At 51.5% G+C, this 18,967-nt stretch overlaps 1 protein-coding gene across 7 annotated transcripts in view; it reads left to right on the forward strand.

The window, feature by feature from the left end:
* Positions 1-1,277: 1,277 nt before the first annotated feature.
* The window catches only part of CAPN15 (calpain 15), a 60,277-nt gene continuing 42,587 nt past the window's right edge, over positions 1,278-18,967 (forward strand). For 2 of the 7 annotated variants that reach the window (XM_064462209.1, XM_064462204.1), the window contains exon 1: positions 17,343-17,662. In XM_064462209.1, coding sequence (XP_064318279.1) covers positions 17,487-17,662 — 176 coding nt within the window. In that variant the 5' untranslated portion in view covers positions 17,343-17,486. Of the gene's footprint in view, positions 1,340-6,480; positions 6,883-6,973; positions 7,159-9,775; positions 9,817-14,589; positions 14,718-15,363; positions 15,386-17,342; positions 17,663-18,967 lie in introns of those variants that run through there. The other 5 variants (XM_064462206.1, XM_064462202.1, XM_064462205.1 and 2 more) reach the window with 5 other exon arrangements.

Raw genomic sequence — 18,967 nt, forward strand, 5'->3', positions numbered from 1 at the left:
CTGCACAGAAAGCCTCGGGTCCCCTTTGGGGAGAGTCCAACAGCCTAAAGGTAACATTTCCCCTATTAAGCAGCTGTCCTTTTTCATTTAGCAACCATTAATCCCCCCTCCCATGTGCTGTGGCGTGAATGATGCTGGTTTTGCTGGAACAAACGACTATTTATTTCACATCTGCGTGTGCTGGACCAGCTTGGCCGATTCACATCTGGGATCCCCCTCCCTGTTTTCACTCGTGACTCTGGGAGGGGAGCACCCCTGCACCCCGAGCACGAACAGCTCCCATTTCTCATCTTGGCGGGGCAGGAGGGTTTGAAGGTGCTTCTTGAACAGGTGAGTATGGCAGGAGGGCAGCGTCGGGACACAGCGGGGGGGGACGTAGATTTGAAGCTGGCTGGATGAGCAGGTCCCGCCTGGCAGCGCAGCAGCACCCGAGGGCTGCGGGGCGCAGAGGGGAGCTTTTGGGAAGGCCACGGAGGCTCCAGCCGCTGCGCGCCCGCGCCCCCCGGCTCCCCGCCACCCCGAGCGGTAGCGCGGCCGCGGCGCCGGGAGGGCTGAGGCAGCTCCGCGCCCGTTTCACGTTCGCTTCATGTGCCGCCAGGTCATTAAGGGCTGTAATTAGCCAGGCTTCAGCGGCTCCCTCCAAGGCGGCTGGGCTGGCCGCGCAGCGGGAGGCCTGCCTTTGCTCAGCCCCGGGCTTCGGATCTCAGCCCCGGGCACGCCCGAGCCTAAACCCTCCACCTCCCGAGGCCGGTGTCTTCCCCGGGGAGCGGACGGGGGCGGCTCGCCCGCGGGGCTGGGACACGCTCCGGGGCATACGTAGCCTCGGAAGAAAAGGCGCGCTCACTCGAAGAGCTCAGGACCGCGGCCGCTACCCCTCGCACCCTCCGCCCCGGGCGGCCGGAGCGCCGGGGCCCGCAGGCCTCCGGCTGGGGCCCCGGGGAAGGCGCCGCCTCCGATACCACCCTCCCGCCCGGGGGGGCGCCCTGCCCCGGCGGCCCGGCCGCAGCAAAGCACCCTGGGAGGTGTAGTCCTCGCCCCGAAGGCAGGGCGCCCCCCCCCCCCCCCCCCCCCCCCCCCCCCCCCCCCACTCCCGGCCGTGTCTCGCCGCCTCCCCCGCCGCTTCTACCGAACCCGTGCCCTCCGGGGGGATCCCGTCAGCCGCGCCCTGGCTCCGAACCACCGCTCCCGGCGCTCCCCGCTCCGCCGCCGCCTTCCGCTTCCCTCCGCGCGGTGCCCCTCGGGGCTTGTAGTTCTCCCGCGCTATTCACGACAGCTTCTGCGCTGTTTCCGCGCCGTAATGCCCGTTGGCCGGGATGGGGCGTTACGCTACGGCAGTGGCGTAAGGGCGGGCTTGGGGACTCCGGGGCAGGCCGGGCCGGGCGGCGGAGCGGGAGGAAGGCGCCGGCGGAGCGGCCGGTCGCCGCGGCGGGCGGGCAGGAGGGAGGGAGTGGAAGTTGCTCTGCCCGGGAGAAACTGCGGGGCCGGGTGGGGGGATGCGAGCAGCAGCGCGGCCGCCTTCATCCCCCAGGTAAGCGGCGGCGGGGGACGGCGGGGACGGGCCGCCCGGGGCCTCCCGCGGGGCCGCGGCTCCCACCGGCGCCGCCGGGTTCGCGCTTTCCCGGCCGGAGCCCCCGGCTGGGCTCTGGCCTCCCCCGGGCCGCCCCGCACCACCTGTTGCCGGTGGGCCCGAGTCCGGCTGGCGGCGTGGGGCGGCGGGAGCCGGGCCTGGAGGCCGGGGGTGGTGGGGTCCCGGTGCCGGGGTCCGATGGCAGCCGGGGAACCCGCCTCGGGGGACTGCGACTGTTGGGGTGCCTTCCCCGGGGTTTATGAGTTGCCCTGAGGGCAGCGGCCGCCCTCCTCGCACCCCATTGCGGCCGCACGCCCCGGCGGGTTGTACCGGAGCCGGGAGTCCTGGGGAGATGGGGAGGGCTTCGTGAATCCCCGCGCTGTGATGCCTCACCTGCCCGTGCCCAGCCCTTACAGCACGCTCCGGTCTCGGTACCGGGAGATCAAACCTCCCGGTTCTCCTCTTGGGCAGGTAAGCCTCGCTTACAGCGGCTAACGGGCACACAGTACTGCTGAGCACCAGCTCCGGGGCCAGACCACGGCAGAGCCCGCGAGAGTGCTGGGGATGCCTGTCCTTCAGGGCTATGCTCTAACCTCCAGGTTAGAAAACCATCTGCTGGGGGCTAAGCAGGGTTTTGTGCAGAGTTTCTGAAGCATTTGCGAGTTTGCCCCTTGGAATCGGTTGGCTGGCTCTTATGGTTGGGTCTTTGAAGCATCCAAAGGCTGCTTGGGCACTGGTGCCTCATCAAGAGCCCTGGATTTTACTGCACATCAGCTCAGCTGCAGTTGTAAGCGTGTCAGCCTCCAGACCCTGGATGCAGAAGTCTGTTACAGTGGATGGAAAAGGCTCTGTACGCTGACTAGTCTCTCCATTTTCTGAGTAGCTCTCTTCTCCCCTCCCTGCGCCTGTTTCTGGGATACATCCCTTCCCTCCCCAGCATCAAGAAACAAACGGTTCGGGATGGTTGTCTAGTGAACTGTTGGGGGAGACTGAATAATGTGCACGCTGTGTTTGAAATGCCATGTTATTTCCTCCAAGCATTTTTTCAGCTCGAAATCTCAGCTGGCGCTCAGCGCTCCGTGGGCCTTCAGGCCCAGGATGCAGACGGGTGGTTTTTCACGGTCGGACAGAAGGTTATCTGAGAAGCGCTTACTGTACATGGCCTGGGGCATTCGTGCATGGACAACAGTGAGCTGCTGTGGGTCGGTCAGGAGGTACTGGAGACCAGGGAGATTGGTTTAGAGGGAGCCAAGGTAGAGGTGAGCGGTGCAGATCACAGCCGCTGGCTGACGGAGATGGGCTGCAGGTCCCAGACTGTAGCCCTTGTCAGGCTTGCCAGACTTTGCACATCGTTACCTGGGACTTGTAGGGACTTCAGGGCTGTATTCTGTGTGAGCTGCCACGTTTCCTAAACTGGAGCAGACCTGTGGTGGGAGGGCGGTTGAGTGGCAGACCACCCTCCTGTGATGCCGCAAGTCTGCTGATGGTTCTTGCATGGCCATTTCTCGAGACCTGCTGCCAAACAGCCTGGCATGTGTCTCTGAGTGAACCAGGAATGAGCTGCGGTAGCATAACGTGTCAGAGAGGTATGATTCAAATTACCGTGATTTTATGTATGTGGGGATATTAAACTAGTTTAAAGTTGCATCAGCTTCTGTTTGTGTCCAAGGCTTTTAAGAGTTGAAGGCAGAAGGCAAGACCCAACATTGCTCCCTTCCCCGGGTGGGGTTGGAGGGCTGCAGAGGCCTTTGAAGGTTTGATGTGACTTGCTGCATTTGCTAAGCCGTATTGCTTTGGCAGGAAAGACGAGCAGCCTCTTTGAGTCTGACAACTTGGTGCGTAAGGGAACCTGAGGCATGGGCCAGGCATAATGTCTTTTGAATCAGAATAAATATTGAAAAACAAACCAAAACTGCTAAAGTTGCACATAGAAAAGGTTGGGCGTCCTGCCCAGACTCAGAGTGGTCTCATGGTAGCAGAAGGGCTGGGTGACCCCATCCTGCTCAGATGGCTCTCTCCTAGCGCACAGCCTTGGGAGGAAGCTCGTGAACAGCTGATTTGCTAGAACTTGGGGCTCTGAGAAAGGTCGTACACAGTGCAGCCTTGGGAAAGCTGCTTATGTGGGTGGCACAGGTGAGTCAGTGGCTTCCTCCTCATTTTTCGTCATAATCCCACTCTTCAGAGCAAGATATGCTGTCTGCCTGCTCCCCAAAAGCCTCCTGGATCTGCCCGCATTTGCCTCAACCTTGCTGTTTGCTGTTAGACCCTGCCAGAGTATGCAACCCTTTCCAGGCCATCGTCACCGAGCCTGGCAGGGAGGAGCAGGCTACTACCGAATTTCTGTCGTGCTCTCATTGCTATTTGCAGTGTTGTCGCTTGCCTTGTGTGTAGCAATGGCAGCTGAAGAAGCCAGGAGGGGCAGGAGGGCTGTTGCCTGTGCACAAGAAACATTTAACTCTTGCCTTCACAGCTCCCTTCCCTGTGCGTTGGCAGCTCTCAGGTTGGCTGATAGGAAATCCTGGTGATGTTCCCAAAATTTGCTCATGTTTGGTCGCTTAAAAGATGAGGAGGGTTTTTGTGTGCTGTTTCCTCTTGCTCTGGAAAAAATGCTGCTGCCCTGGTGCATGGGCAGAAGGGAGAAGGGGGAGCCCTGAAAAGGAAATAAGATCCAAAGAAATGTGTCACCAGCAGAAAGAGCAATTGTTTTCCTGCATTTACATTGCAGAGCGTCATCCTGTTCAGGCAGCCGATGTTTGACAGCCAAGATAATACATTTATATTGATGTAATTAGCAGGACGTGGAGTTTGCTGAATAGCTTGGGGGCAGCATGCTTTTCAGTCTAACTCCGGCAAATAGATCAGGGAGGATTGGAAAGCTGCCGTGGGTTGCTAGAATTGGCCCTTTGGGTTTCTGGAGGTTGAGTACATAACGGCTGGTATTTCCTATTGTGCTGTACCCTGCCTAGTTGAAAAGGAAATAACTTGAGGGAACATGGGGCCATTTTTGCCAGCTTGAGATGATCGAGTTTGATTTCTAAAAACTGAAGCCGAGTCTTCAGGCTTGCCCATTTGAAACAGTATTGGAACCATATCTCTGTTCTTCTGCAACTGCGTGCCTCTGCACTTTGCCAATGGTGTAAACTCTGATGTGTGTTCATAAAAAAAGAAATAGCTTTTCTGTTCCTGCAATGCAGCCCTTTTTGTAGCAAGCCAGGGCCCTAACTAAATGCTGTGGGCCTGAACAGCATCGGCATTAGAGGACAAAGGCCATTGCACTGTGTCAGGGAGGCCAAGGTGGCATCTCGCCCCACTCCCAGGATTAGCAGCCCTTACCAAAGCTGCGGGGTTATCAATACGTGTCTGCTTTGGTAAAATAGAGACCAAGACCTTACAAAAGGCCATCATCCCCCCTCCAGTGATATCGACCACCTGCATCTCTAATGTGGCACTTCCTGTGGCACCGAGTTTCCCCTTCAGCATCTTGTTCCCAGTGCCAGCCCAGATGATTTTGGTTTCCTGAGGATATCACAGGCAGCTTCCCAACTTGCATTGCTTTGTGTTCTTCTGCTCCTGTTACAGTTACAGGTCCTTCTGCTCCTGTAACAAAAAGGTTTGCAGACAAGCTAACTCTCAAAACAGCTTTGCCAGGTAACAAGTTAACTCCCCCATATTTCTGCTGGTCCGTGGAAGTGGGAACACAGCATGAGGGTCCTTGTGTGCTGGGCTCTGTCCTTCCTGCCATGGCAGCTCTGCTGTCTAGAGAAGCTGCAGCACTGGTGTGGTCAAGGTCTTGTTTGCCAGGTTGTCCATGTTGGTCACCCGCCTGCATGACTCAGGCCAGCAGGCAGAGCTCGGGCAGTCCTTGGAATTTCAGCACAGCCAAAAGGGTTTTTTTTAAGCTGCTGGGTGTTAAGCGGTTTCTCTACCTAGCCCATGTGTATGCAAACATGTCTCCTGCAGGAAAAATGACATGGTGTCACATAGATTGATGTAGGCATTTGTGGGGTACTCCGTCCTCTGGTGTTTGTCTCGCTCTCTCTTTAGCTCTCATAAGTCTTAAGCCTTTCCAGTGAGCAGGAGCGGCTCGGTTGTCCGAGTGCCTTGGAGATGCTGTGGGCCAGAAGTTCCCTGTGCACCCAGTCTGCTGTACAGACCCTTCGGTTGAAAAGGATTGAGATGGTCCTTTTGAACCTTAATCAGTCCCTTATTTACTTTTTTACTGGTTCCCGAATGGTGTCTCTTGCCCTCTCCATAACATTCTCCATTTGCTGCTTTGATTTCATTAGCAGCGCACATCCAGGTGTTCACCACCAGTCATCTTTTCCACACTGCCTGGAAATCTCAGCGGTGCAGAGCACTGCAACGGAAAAGCTCTTTGTGAATTCACCATAACCGACCCCAGGGGCATCATGCTGCACCTGCCTGACTGTGGAGAGAGTGGGCAAGGTGGTTGGGGCAAAATCAGGTCTGTTGCCCTTGTGTGCTTCCGCCGTGCTCCCAAAGAGGCTCAGTGATCACATTGTTCTGGCTGAATCCTTACTTTCTATTTTGCTCCCTCCCCAATCTAAAATAGAGAAGCGAGAGTGTGCTGATGAGCCAAACAGTTATGGACTAGGGTTCTTGTTGCTTCCATCTGATAAAAGCCCATCCCAGAGGAGATGGCACTTTCGCAAAGTATGAATTTCATTAAAGCAGGTTGTTTTGAAAGGAGAGAATATGAAGGGGGAAGGGGAAATGTCTTGGGGGAGGGAGGTTTGCCGAGGCAAGTATTCAAATGTTGTGCCTTCTGGGGGTGGGATGGGCACGCCTGACATAGAGAAATTTGTACTTTTGAATTTCCAGTAGGTGTAACTGCTAACAATGTCCTGGCCATGCAGAGTAATTAACATCTGTTTCTGTATTTGAACATTCAGGCAGTGTGCTCCTCTAGACATCCCTGCGTTCACATGCAGACCCCTTGGGAGATCCTGCCCTGTTGCTAATTGTTGAGAGCTGTCCAGAATCCTTATCGTTAAGATCCTGTGGTGCTTTTGAGGTGTTGCCTTACCTGGTACGACGACAGCTCTCACCAGAATGCTACGCAGCAACCACCAGTCAGAGGGAGTAAGGCCAGTCATGGGAACAGAACTATAAAGTCACTGCCAAAGGTTCTGAAACCACAAGTGAAGAATCTGAGTTGACCGAAAAGCAGAGCAGTTTCTGTCTCCAGGCGAGACCAAGCTCCAGCCCATCACCAGCCGAATGCCATGGGAAGCACAGAGCCTTCCAAGAGCTGTAGTTCAAGTGGATGCTGATTGAAGAACCTAAAATGTGAGGTTGGTTGCGCGTGCTGGTGTGACGCTGATCAGCCCGGAGTCTCAGCAGCCATTTATTCTTACGTGGCTTTCTTTCCCCTCTGTTCATCAGCTTGGTGCAGCAGACACTCCTTCTGGCAGGCTTGGTGTGCTACCAGCAGCTCTGCACAGAGACCATCTAGCATGCTCCTCAAACCGGGCCGCTCAGCTGGTGCCAACAGCAGCCGTTCGATTCCAGGGATGCCAGGCTGACTTCACACCGACCGGACATTGGACCTGAAGAGCAGAAACTGTTAGGTGAGAGGCTTGTCTGACTGCAGTTGGTTCTGTGTTGGGCTGGGAGGGACTGTGAGGAAAAAGACCTTTTCTCCTCTGGTTTGTAAGCACGGTTACCCTGCTTCTTGTCTCTCACGTGCCTCGTTCTCATCTTCCTGGTTTTCATTGCTTCTTTGAGTGTTCCCCTCTCCTCACTGTCTGTGTAAAGGCCATGTGCTCTTATGGGTGGGATATTGGCATTCCCAGCTTTTCTCACGGTGAAGAAGAAACTCTAAGAGTGGAAGAGAAAATGTGAGGTCTTCCAGGACCTTGCAATCTTAAGCCATGGAAACCACCTGACTGTCCCAGGGTGTGTTTGAGGCAGTGCGAGGGCAGGGAAATAAATTATTTTAAGAAACTCTTTGTTGCTTTGCTTGTAATAACCACAGTGGTGTTGCAGTTCCCAGCCCAGGACTGGGATGGGGAGATGACTGTGTTGTACCTTATGTGGCTGGGCTGCTTTTAGTTGGGTGCTTCAGAGCCTGCTCTGCAGAGGCAGGATGAGGTGGTGGGAAACCAGTCAGAGCTTGTACCTTCAGGATACGCTTGTGTTGTCCACTGCAGGAGGGTGTCTGATGGTGTCGTCCTTGTGTTTGAATGAGCAAGGCTGATGTGGCCTTTTCCCAGGCCAGGATTAATTGAATGGGCGCTACCGTGCTGTGTGTTGGCCAATCTGGTCTGCCCGGATGCTTATGGGCTAGCTGGAGTCGCCGTGTGACTTTAGTGTCCTTTGCAGAAGGTCTGCGGAATCTTTTGCCGTTTGGGGTCAATGAAGCCAGGCCACGAGCACTCTGGTCTTTGGTGACTGTCAACAGGCAGGTGTCAGATCTCTGCCATGGCTAGCTCTCAACTGTGGGAGGGATGAAGTAACATTCCTGCTCTTGGATGAGTTTTGATGCAGCCTTGGAGTGTCTGGTGAATGCTGATGCAGGTGTTGAAAGCCCTTGTTCCCGTTGCCTGACCTTGCCATGCAGGTTGCTTTAGCAAGCAGAGCCTGGTGGAGGAAAGGTTGGGGGTCTGTAGCACCATATGAGGCTTAGGCAACTGGGTGTCTTGCTAGGCGTTTGAGAGTGACTCCTGTAACGTGATCTCCTCTCCATCTGCCTGTTTGGGGTAATGTGGGTTCAGGATGCAGCCAGCTGGTCTTGGTTAAGAGGCCAGCTCCATTGCGGTGCAGGATGGTACGTTGGATGGCCCGTTAGGGCTGGCTTCACTGTAGCAAAGGCAGCTTCTTACTCAAAGCATCTGCATTCTGTTTCAGCCCTCTCATCTTAGAGTACGGCATTTTCCTCATGTGATTGTTATATTTGTTCAAATAACTGCTCTCATGGGCAAATATTGTTTAAGGTGTTGTGTAATTGAACACATCCTGCAGTTTCAGCTGTCCTAGTGTAGCGGAAGAGGAGCCGCTTGTGATGGAGACGTAAGCCAGTACAGCTACTCCGGTGAGGAAAGGGGAATATCATAGTGGTGTCAGGCACTATTGTACCTCTGTCACTTCAGTTGTACCAGGTGTTATTCTGGTCATAAAATTTCAATTACAATCTCACCTCCTAACAGAAATAATGGCATGGCTATGACATCAGTGTGCAGAAGGATTCACATGTTTTTCAGAACGGCCCAGGACAGCGTACAGGTGTAATCTGGAGGTGGAGAGGGGTGAGCAATAATGTGATGCTTCTCTGTTGGGTTATCACACTGAGCTGTGCTAGAAGAGGCACTGTCTTCTTGCCCCCTCTGGGTTTCACTCTCCTTGTCTCACCTTCCCTGTGCTCTCCTGGTTCCCTGTGCTCACTGGGAAGGCAGCAGCCCCTTGTGCAGTTCTCGGTGATTCTTATGCTTTTATCTCCTGGTTGTTTGAGATGGAAATGCCAAATGCCACTGTTGTCTGTCAGGCTTATCCTACCTTTGCGCTTGCCTGAGGCACAGCCAAAGACATGGTGGTTTAAATCTAGGCTAGTTGGTTGGAAATTGGGTCGTGGTGCCTGATTAAAGCCAGGAAAGACCAAATTGCATAAAAATGGCAGAAGGAGATAGCCAGGTACTATTGCCCTTGTGTGAAGAGTCTGTGTGGCTCTGGACAGGGCACTGTGGTGAAGACTGGGAGTGTCTCTAGCAAGGGATGCAGCTGGATGTGGCTTGGAAAAATTGCATATTTACCATCTGTCTAACCTGTTTTAGAATTAAAGCTGTGGCTGGAGTGTCTGGGGACAGTGTGCTCAGGGGACATCTCCTCCACCCTCTGCCTCTGAGACTTTGCTTTCCAAGTCCATGCCCTGGGTTTTCACTGCCTGTGAGACTCCACTCCTTGCTGCAACTCTCTTCCCCTCCCTTCCGTGGTGGCCAACTCTTTTTCTGCTTATCTGTCAGCTTAGCATGATCTGAAGATACAATCCCTGATGTCCTTTTGGGTCTGACCTTGTGTTTGTGCTATGCCTGGGCACCTATGGCCCTCTATGAATTCAGCTTGCTGAGTGATTGGGAGGAATGTCATGGGTCATCAAGTCAGTTCCCTACTGCTGAAGACGGTCCCCTTGTGCAGGTCATGAACTTGTCCAGGAACTACTTGTTGGAACTAACTCTGTGCTTTTTTCCGTAGTGCTTCTGGAGTAGCTGGTCCAGAGATCTGCTCTTTGAAAGGTTAGAAACCGTCATCTGACTTCCAGTATCCAGTTTTCCTGGGCTGGTTTATTGTTCTTTCGTCATTGCAGAGTGTCATTTTGCAAATGGAAGATGACTTGCAAATTTTTTTCCTTCCCTAGTTCACTGTAACCTTTATGTCCTGCACAAGTCATGGCTCTCGATGCAGATTCGTCTTGAAAAATGTGTTGAAAGCTACTTTGTTTTTCCATTGCTTCCTTTTGGGAGGTTGGTTTTGCTGGGCCCGTTTATTTCCGTGTTGTGCTTTTGAGTGTTTTAACTGCAGGTGGAAGTCTGAGCTGCACAGTTCATGAATGTTAGCAAATACAGAAGAGCGCTTTTTGCGCTGCTGTCCCTTCTGTCTTCTTTTTTAATGTTTGTCCTTTCTACTTTTGCCATCTTGCCCCTTCAGGAGGGAGAGATGTTGCCAGAAACAGTCAAATCAAGGTGAATCTGATAAAGCAACGTATTGGAGAGCCAGTGCCTGGCTCTTACTCGTGGCTCTTATTCATGTTTATCTCTAGCTGTGAATGTGCAATAACAACAGTTCTGTTCTGCACAGGCTGGCACAGCCTCAGACAGGAAGATCTGCTGTTTACCAATCAACACTCTGCTGTAAGTGAGAAAGGAGGGGGGAATGTTTTATTGCTGCTGGGTAACCCAGAGTGTAGTTAAACCTTTCAGAAAAAAAGAGGAAACTAAGAGCACATGTGTTACTCAAGACGCGTTTTTCCTGGCAAAAGCCCCGTGTGTGTGTGCTTCCTGCAAAGCATCCCTTCTTATGCTCTTCCCATTAAACCTATGGCATATTGGTAACAGGCAAAGAAAAGTTTTCTGGTTTTTGTAATGCAACTGGTCTCAGTGGGCAGTCTGTCGAGGTGAGTTTTCAACCTGGCATGTTTTGTCGTTGGGGTAGTCTGTGGACTAAGTAGGATGACAGAACTCTGCTACAGGATTATAAATACAGGGAGGAAAAGATTTGGAAATTAGATCTGCTGGTAAAGTTTCCCAAGATTGGATGCTGTGGCTTGTCTTATTTTGTTTCTTCCCCTGTCTGTCTTTCTGTGGCATTACAGCGATGTTGCTAATGAGACAAACCACGCCAGCCCACACATGCTTTTGTTAACACTGCAGTCAGAAGCCAGCCACAATTGGCTACTAAACTGGAGGATACAAGTGGCTCATTGCACTTCACTGAAGCAATGTTAATTGACTTAATAAAGCACTAGGGTTTTAGAGATTTGGTTTTCAGTTTTTTGTTTGTTTGGTTTGGGTTTTTTGTTGGGTTTGTTTTTTTTTTTTTAAATGTGTGTACATTCAGACCCTGCTGCTTTTTCATGCTTATTAAGAAAAGGACATTCCTGCTCTTCAGCTGTCAATGTTTTGAGGTTAACCCTTATTTTGAATAAACCTTCCTTTCCACTGCTTCTCCCTCTTTTATTCCCTGTAGCTTGTAATTAGGATGTTGGTTGTCCTTTCAAATCTGTATAATCCCCTCTCTCAAAGTGACATTGATAGATTTCCAGTAGCTCACTGGATAATCTATCACTGGTTTACAGTGTCCTGTGCAAGGCAGAAGAGGAAACTTTTTCAGACTTGGAAGCTAGTTGCTTTGTGGCTAAGCTGGCTCTACAGTAAATCTACTTTTTTCTATCAATCTTTCACTTCAGGCTTTGGACATCTCTTCCTCTGCCTGCATACTTACGAAGAGTCAGTGCTGGGCATTAAATGCAGCTCAGCCCAACTCAGCTGCTGTGTGTGAGTTTCTTCTGTGTTAATGTTGGGCCAGAACCAGTTTCAAGGCAGCTGAAAGAAGGTAAAGATCCTCAGGCTTGCCTTTGCATGCTAATGTCTGTGGCCAGAAAGATGTGCTGCTGTTCTGGACTTTGCTGAAGCATAGCATGAAGTGTGAGGTCCTGTTCTGTGTTGGTCTAGGACTCCAGGTTAAATTATCTTGTTACCTCATTAATAGCCCATCTGGAAATCTGTTTCCAGGCAGCTGATTTCATCTAATGATATCTCCGCAAGTAGCACACCAATCTTATTTCTTACCATGATTTCGAAAATAGCTCATTTGCAGCTTCCAGTCCCCGAGATTTCCTCTAAGGCCAGAACATCTGACTTGCCTCTCTCTTCTCAGCTGTGCTGCCCCGTAACAACATTTGGGTAAATTTTAGCCTTCTCTCCATTTTAACCTGTCCTCCCATTTGTGGTGCTTGCACACCGCCTGTCATCCTAGTTGCCTTGTGAACCTGAAGACTTCTTGGCCCTAGGAGGTAGGGCAGTGCTTTCTGAGTCACAGACTATGCCCCGAGCCACACAGGAGTCCTGTGGTATAGCATGAAGGATAAAAAAAGCCTCCCATGTTCCAGCCGAGTGCGCCAATTGCTGGCCTGTCCTTCCTGTTATACCTATGCCTCAGTCTGTCCTTGGAGGTACCTTCCCACCCCTCCCTGCCAGAAGCTTTGCAAGGAACTGGAACTTGCTGACACCTTAATTTCCTGCCAAGACTGCAGCACTCCGGCTGCCTTGTAGTGCTGGCTTGGCAGGTGAGGACAGGAAGAAAGAGCAGCAAAACTTTGTCTCTTGTCATCAAGGTACCTGCTCAGCATGGAGCATTCCAGTTTGCTTGGCTGCTTTGCAACAGGGGTCCCGCAGGTGACTGCAGGATCTCTTGCTGCACTTGAGCCATAGAGCTCTCACTGTGTGGGTGTTTAGTATCTTGGATTTCAGTCTGTCCTGCATCTATCTGAGGTGGATGTCTTGTTGCTTGTCTGCTTTTTCCTCCCTGCCTTGTGGAAAAAGAGAGATTGTTCTCCCTTCCTCCCCTGGGCCAACTTCTTTTGTCCGGGTCCTTTTAGCATGGTGAATACAAGTCATGCTCTGCTTGGTGCCGGTACTTGGCTTTGCAGGTCCTCAGGTTCTGCTGCCCTGCCCTGCAGAGCAGGGAGCCTAGCTGTGTGTCGTTTGCCATGCACACAAATGCTTGAGCTTTTTTTCCTTGCTTGGTTGGCATGACACACCATCAGGACTCCACCCTGCATCCTGCTTCAGTTATCCTGTGCCAGACGTCCTCTGTGACTTTATAACCTTCTTACACCAACACATCTCTACGCTGCCTTACCCATACCTGCACACTGTTCCCTGCTCACTCCGGATGCCTGTGAGCGTGTGTCTCCTTGGGTGGTAGGTGGGGAGACCTCCTCCTCCTCCGCCTGGTGGCAAGATTGGTAGAGGGTCACAGGTCTGCCCTGTCTTCATGATGTATGAAGTGGTCTCCAGCCTGATGCCCCAAGCCAACCACAGCTCCTCCAGCTGCACTCACCTGCCCCCAAGCTACTTTGTGTTTAGGATGTGTGAGTTATGTCCTGCAGTCTCCAGAGAGGAGGGGCAGTGTGTGGGGACTGGACATTCAGGGCTCTTCAGGAACCCATATTTCTCCCTGCAAGCAGCGGGTTGCATGTGAGTGAGAGTAGAGAGCTCCTCCTTTCCCATGGAGGGTGGTACCAGGTCCCAGCTTGTCTTAGCCCCCAGGCAAGGGAGTCCACACAGCAGAGGGAAGAGGAGGGTTGGTACCTGCAGCTTCAATCCTAGAATTAAGCCTCCTGCTATGTGTCTTCCTCTGGGCACAGCTTTGAGGGATGTTTTTCCCCCACATACGTGGTGTGCCCTCTCCTGGGCCAGCTGCTGGCCTGGCACCTCAGACAAGAGTTGTCTGGTGTGCGGGGTGGCTGAGTTTTCATTCCTGGATCTTCCCTGGAACAAGGGAGTAGCTCAGAGGTGACTTCATTTATAGGTTGGGGGAGTGGCGGAATTAATAAAGTGACAAAGTCTTGTCCCTGAGCCTCGGAGGCTGAGAACCAAGGGATGCTGGAAAACTCAGGCAGTAGCTGAGCTGGCTTGTGCTGCACAGACAAATACATTAATAAGGAAAGGAGTGTGGGGGATATTCCATCACAAGGAGGGGGCTTCTACACGTAGGAACAGCTGGGCTCCGTTTGCCCCACTGGTTTCCTTAGTGGGCTGGAGCAGCTCCAGGGACCTCTGTCTCTTCTTCCTGCTGTATGCCAAAGGGAAGAGCTTGGGGCTGATCCTAGGAGGATCCTAGGAAAAATTGATCCTGTAGCTTCCTAGATACATTGAAACACATGGGCTAGTTCCACGTTTTCCTTTTATTTTTTTTTCTCTCTTCAGAGCCAAAATCTACTTTGGAACCAGGGGGAAGGAAAAGGGGTTGGGCAGACCCAGATCCCCACCCTTCCTGCCTGCTTTGCTGTAGGTGGTGTGACAGAAGAGCTGGGCCCAAAGGGTCAGCCCTGCTCACTAGCGTTGAGGAATAGGGTTTATCTGGAAGCATCCAGGCAACTGCTCTGCTGTCCTGGCAGCAGGAGGAACCTCCATGGGAAAGCTCCGCTGTCCTGAACTCGCTGTAAGTGCCTGCTACTCAGGGTGCAGGTGGGGTAATTTGAGGAAGAGTCTGCATCAAGTACAACAGATCAGGGTAAGTAGGTGCAAGTGGCTTGGGGGTGGAAAGAGCAAATCTGATTTTATTTTGGAAGCAGTATTTTGGGAGCAGTTAAACAGCACCAGCTGAAACCTAGTAAATATTGCAGCTGCAAGGGGCAAAAACCCAAAATCCAAACTCAGCATCTTGCTAAGGTGCCTAGCTGTTTATTTCATGAGTGCGATCCACCCTTCTCAAGACACTTCAATCTGTTCATTGTTGGTTCCTCTCCTGATTAGATAGGTGGAAGCAGTTCATTATTAGGAGGAAAATCCCTTTCCGTCCTGCCAAGGCAGAGGAGCTCTTGGCAGTTTGCTCCCCTTCCACGGCTGAAGCCTTCCCTGCTCAGCACGGGTGATGTGCCTGCAGTGCATCTTCTGGGGCATCTCCCTGCCTGGTGGGTGAAGTTCCTCAAAAATAAGGCTGGGTGCTTCCAGAGAGGATTTTTTTCTTTGTAGGCTTCTTTAATTGACCCCTTCCCTTGCTAGAGTGTAGGTTTCATTCTCACTTTACTTCGTGCAGGCTCTTCATTTGCTTAGTGTTGGCCAAAGGCATTTTCTGGCTCAGCATGGCGAGCACATACATGCTTTATGCTGAGCTGTAATGCTGCCACTCCTCCTGTTTTCGAGCAGGTTCACCCTCTCTCCTCCTTGGGCCAGCATTCCCCCCTAAATATTGTTCATTGGCTGCTCTCACCTGGCATGAGGGGTGACCCTGAAGAAAAGGATTTACTGCTTTGCCCAGAGAAATCCGATTTCATGCAGCGCTCGCAGTCCAAGCAACCCACTTACACCAGACAGTCTTGGAGATCGCTACGACTTAGCTAGGTTATCCTCCACCTATTTATAGATCCCTTCCTCTCCCCAGCTCCGCCCACCATGGGGTTTTACCACATTGCTTTAAAGCAAGACTCCCAGCCTCTCCTCTCCCTGCAGAGTGTTTGTGTTGAGCCGCCTGCTCAGACTCCCTCGTGCAGACCTGGCAGAGGAGGACGGGCCACGACACAAGCAACGCGTTGGGAGCCAGCAGTAGTGCGGGCAGCAGGCATGTCTCTTGCCTGTTGTGGTGAGCTAAAACTGGTGTTTCTGTGTGTAGGAGGAGGAAGCAAAGGGTTCTGCTTTTCCAGCTTGAGAGTCAGCTGAGGAAGTGGTCTTGAACCAGCCTGTGGAATTGCTTTATTTGGCAGTTTAGTTCTGCTCAAGGGGGGGGAAAAAGGCTATTGACCAAGGATCCTGCCTTTATTTATTTACTTTATCATGGTAGAAACCAAGTCTTGAGGTGACAGACAGAGTTTGTTCTTCTAGCAGGTTTCTTAGTTACATTGCCCATGTCTCCACTGCTGCCATGCAGCCAGGCGGCTGGAGCACGTACAGCGCTCGCTATGGGCGAGCCATTGAGGGCTGTGGCAGAAGAGCCTGACATGCTGTAAGTGTGGGACAAGTGATGTCTCCGGTCAGACTCGAGCTGATGATACTTGGAAATATTCTTCCCCTCACATCACATGGCTTTCATTTAGCCAGAAAATCAGATATGTTACAAATTAACTGCTTGAATAGCAGGAAATGAGAGGGGAAGTGCCAGGGATCCATTTTGGCTGGGTCTGCAAAAATCTGTGAAATCTTGCTGTTGGGCAGGTAGCAGGAAGCGAAGTCTGGAGACGCATTGGCTGATGCAAGGCAGTAAGGCAGACCAATGAAAATGAGGAAATCGAGGTAGGGAAAATTGTGTTCTTGGGCTTTTTTTCAGTTTTATTGTGTTAGTCGAGGCTTTGCTGGTTGCAGAGAAGAGACCACGACAGAGCAGTTAATGTTCTCCAGCTAATGGCTTAATGCCGGCACATTCCGGTATTAAGCTCATAGCAAAACTGCACCTGCTCCTTGAGCTGCCGCCTGCAAGAGTTTGTTATCTATCAAGGCCTTTCTTGATCCATTAGAACAATCCTGGGATTGAAAAACTGTATTTTAGGAGTCTTTGTTTCAGTCTTTTTACTGTGGAACGTAGTTGCTTTGCAAAGGTCTTTCTACAGTTCATTCATCTCTAAGTCCTGGTGGTAATTGAATAAGCTCAGCTGTGCTAATTTTTTTCTTCCTCATTTCTTCTTTTTTGCTCTGTTAAATGTTCCCTTGATCCATTCCTCCTGACATGCATCCAGATTGCCCTGCCTTTTTCCTTTAAGGAGAGACATGTGTATGTTTAAACTTCTTTGAATACTAGAGGACATGAAACGTTTCTGTGGTTTAACTGTGAGGAAGCTCAAAGAATAAATTCTAAAAAGTAGGAAAGAGAGAGGGAGAAGGGGAAAACAGTCAAAGGCCCAAACTTGCTTCTGTGGGTAGGGAGATGCTCTGTATCAACTAAAAATTGGCGTGCACTGAAAGTATTTCACTGCACTGTGTGAAAGAGTCACAGAAAACATTCTTGTGCAGGTGCCCAGTCTGTCCATTTTCAGCCTTATTGTGGCATTAGCAGGGAACAGGAAAGGAGTGATATTTTATTTTGCATACAAGAAAAATAAAATCTCCTCACTGCATACAAGCCATCAAGTCGTACTCCTCGTAGCTGAGGTAACTAAAAACCTGGTGTGCCAGTCAGACCCTGGAGCTTTCAGAATAACCTTTTGTGCATGTATTTCCCAAGGGCTGCTGGTTTGGGCTCTAAGTGAAACTTGGTTGCCTCTTTTGCTGCTGCTTTACCATGGTGGCAAGGGCTTTCTGCTGGGCACCGGTGTGCTTTCCGCCACTAGCCGGGCTGCTTCCCCGTGCCTGGGAACTCCTGGTGCTTAACTGGGGAGAGCCTCCTGTAGAGCCCCTGTACTCCCCATCTCCAGGCAGTAAAAGCTGGGTTCAGTGAAATGTCCCTTCCCATCCCAGTAAGTGCTGGGATGGGGATCCTGGTCAGAGCATGCATTAATAGGCTTCTAAAAGCAGAGGGTTGTTGCTTAAATCATACCTTATCTTTCTCTCTTTTTCTTTCCTCTGTTTTTCCCCTTTCTCTTTTTTTTTTTTTTTTAACTCTTGATCAGAACCGACCTTCCTTTCTCCAGTGTGTTGGCATCTTTACAGCAGCCCATGTCGCAGCACCTCGCCTATTCCACCCGAACTGCTCGTGCCACTGGCTTGGACCTAACCTAGGATAAATCTCAGCGTGGCTTGGGTAGGGGGGAACCATGGGGAGCTCTGCCTCATCGCTGGCTGCAGAGACGGAGTCGGACCATGGCTTCACTAGTGCACCCTACCCAGGACACCCAGCCGTGAGCTGGTATAGGAGTAGTCACAGTGGCCCTGTTTGGGAAAGTGCCCTTATAACGCGGCAGCATCAGCATTTACACCACCGGGTGCGAAGGTAAGGAGGAGGGGAAGGAGCCTGCTTACCTGCTTACCTCTCAGCTTGAATCCGGGGCAGTGCATTTGGGAGATAACTTGCTTTGCATCCTATTGGGTGTTGGGTCCTTTCATTCAGAGGCTCAGTTCAATTCCTTGTGAAAGCTAGAGCCAGATTTCCACTCATTTGAGTGATGCCAAGCCATGTCCTTTTTACAGGGCTGCTGATGTCTCCTGCAAAGTAGACTGCAGGACTCATCCCAGCTCTTCCTTACTCACCTAAATTGTGATGGTGGCTGCCTGGGAATGGGATCTCGGTTCCTTTGACAAGTTTGCCATGTTCTTGTGGCTCCTCTTCTTTCTGCCCTCCCAACTACACTGTAGGTGTCGCAGGTGGAGAATTGTTGACTCCAGGTTGGGTGGCAATAAGTAGCAAGAGTTTCTGAAGTCAAAAGAGCAAGAGAAGCTATTTTCATGCAAAAGCAGTGGAACGCTTTCACTGGGGATCCAGGGGAATGAAACACACCAAAACAGGATTACTCTGAAAAAGAGCTGAGTGTTTCCAACTCTCAATTTCTATCCCTCCTTGAGGAAATCAGCACCTCAGATGTGTCTCTGAGTCATTGCCTTTGACCCTTCCCCATCAGCCACTTGCAGTGAGGAATTTTTCTACATGTTAGAGGGCTGGTGTCCTGCATTCAGTCTCTGACAGGTTGAGAGGTATGTCAAAAGCATCTAATAATCCTCTGCCCAGGGGCTTTGCTACAGAGGCTGCTGTGTTTTGTGCTAGTAATATCTGAGCCTTTGCCTAATGCCTGCTTGTGTAGATTCCAGACTCGTTGGGTGTTTGTACTTGCTTGAGTCTGTTCGGAGCCGCTAGTCTTTTAGGAAGAGCTGCTTGCTTCTGAATGTCCCCAAGCTGTTGTGGCTTTCCACTGGAGGCGTTTGCTGTGATGGTCATGTAGTATCTGTTGTGTAGTCCTTGTTTTCTTGCCTTTCTGCTGCTGCGAGTCCTGGGATCTGCTTCATGGTGTCTGGTGTGCAACTCCGGGAGACTGAGGCAAGCGATGTCATGCTTTGCTCCTTTGTAGCCTTGTCTTGTGTTTCCTTGTTGAGCTGGTAACAGTGCAAAACCAGTTAGGTGTTGCCTTTGTTCTCAGTCATGGGCTTGAACTCCTAGCAATGCCCAAGAGGCCTTTCAAAAGGCCATTTTGTGCAGTTCCCAACATCTGTTGCTGCGTGTATCAACCTTTGTGGCTGGCCCACGGTTCTGATCGGCGCTCTGTGCTGTGTAGGTTTGTCACCTCTAGTTTAGAGGGATCCTGTA

The sequence above is a fragment of the Phalacrocorax carbo genome, chromosome 10 (assembly GCF_963921805.1).
Source record: "Phalacrocorax carbo chromosome 10, bPhaCar2.1, whole genome shotgun sequence".
NCBI lineage: Eukaryota > Metazoa > Chordata > Aves > Suliformes > Phalacrocoracidae > Phalacrocorax > Phalacrocorax carbo.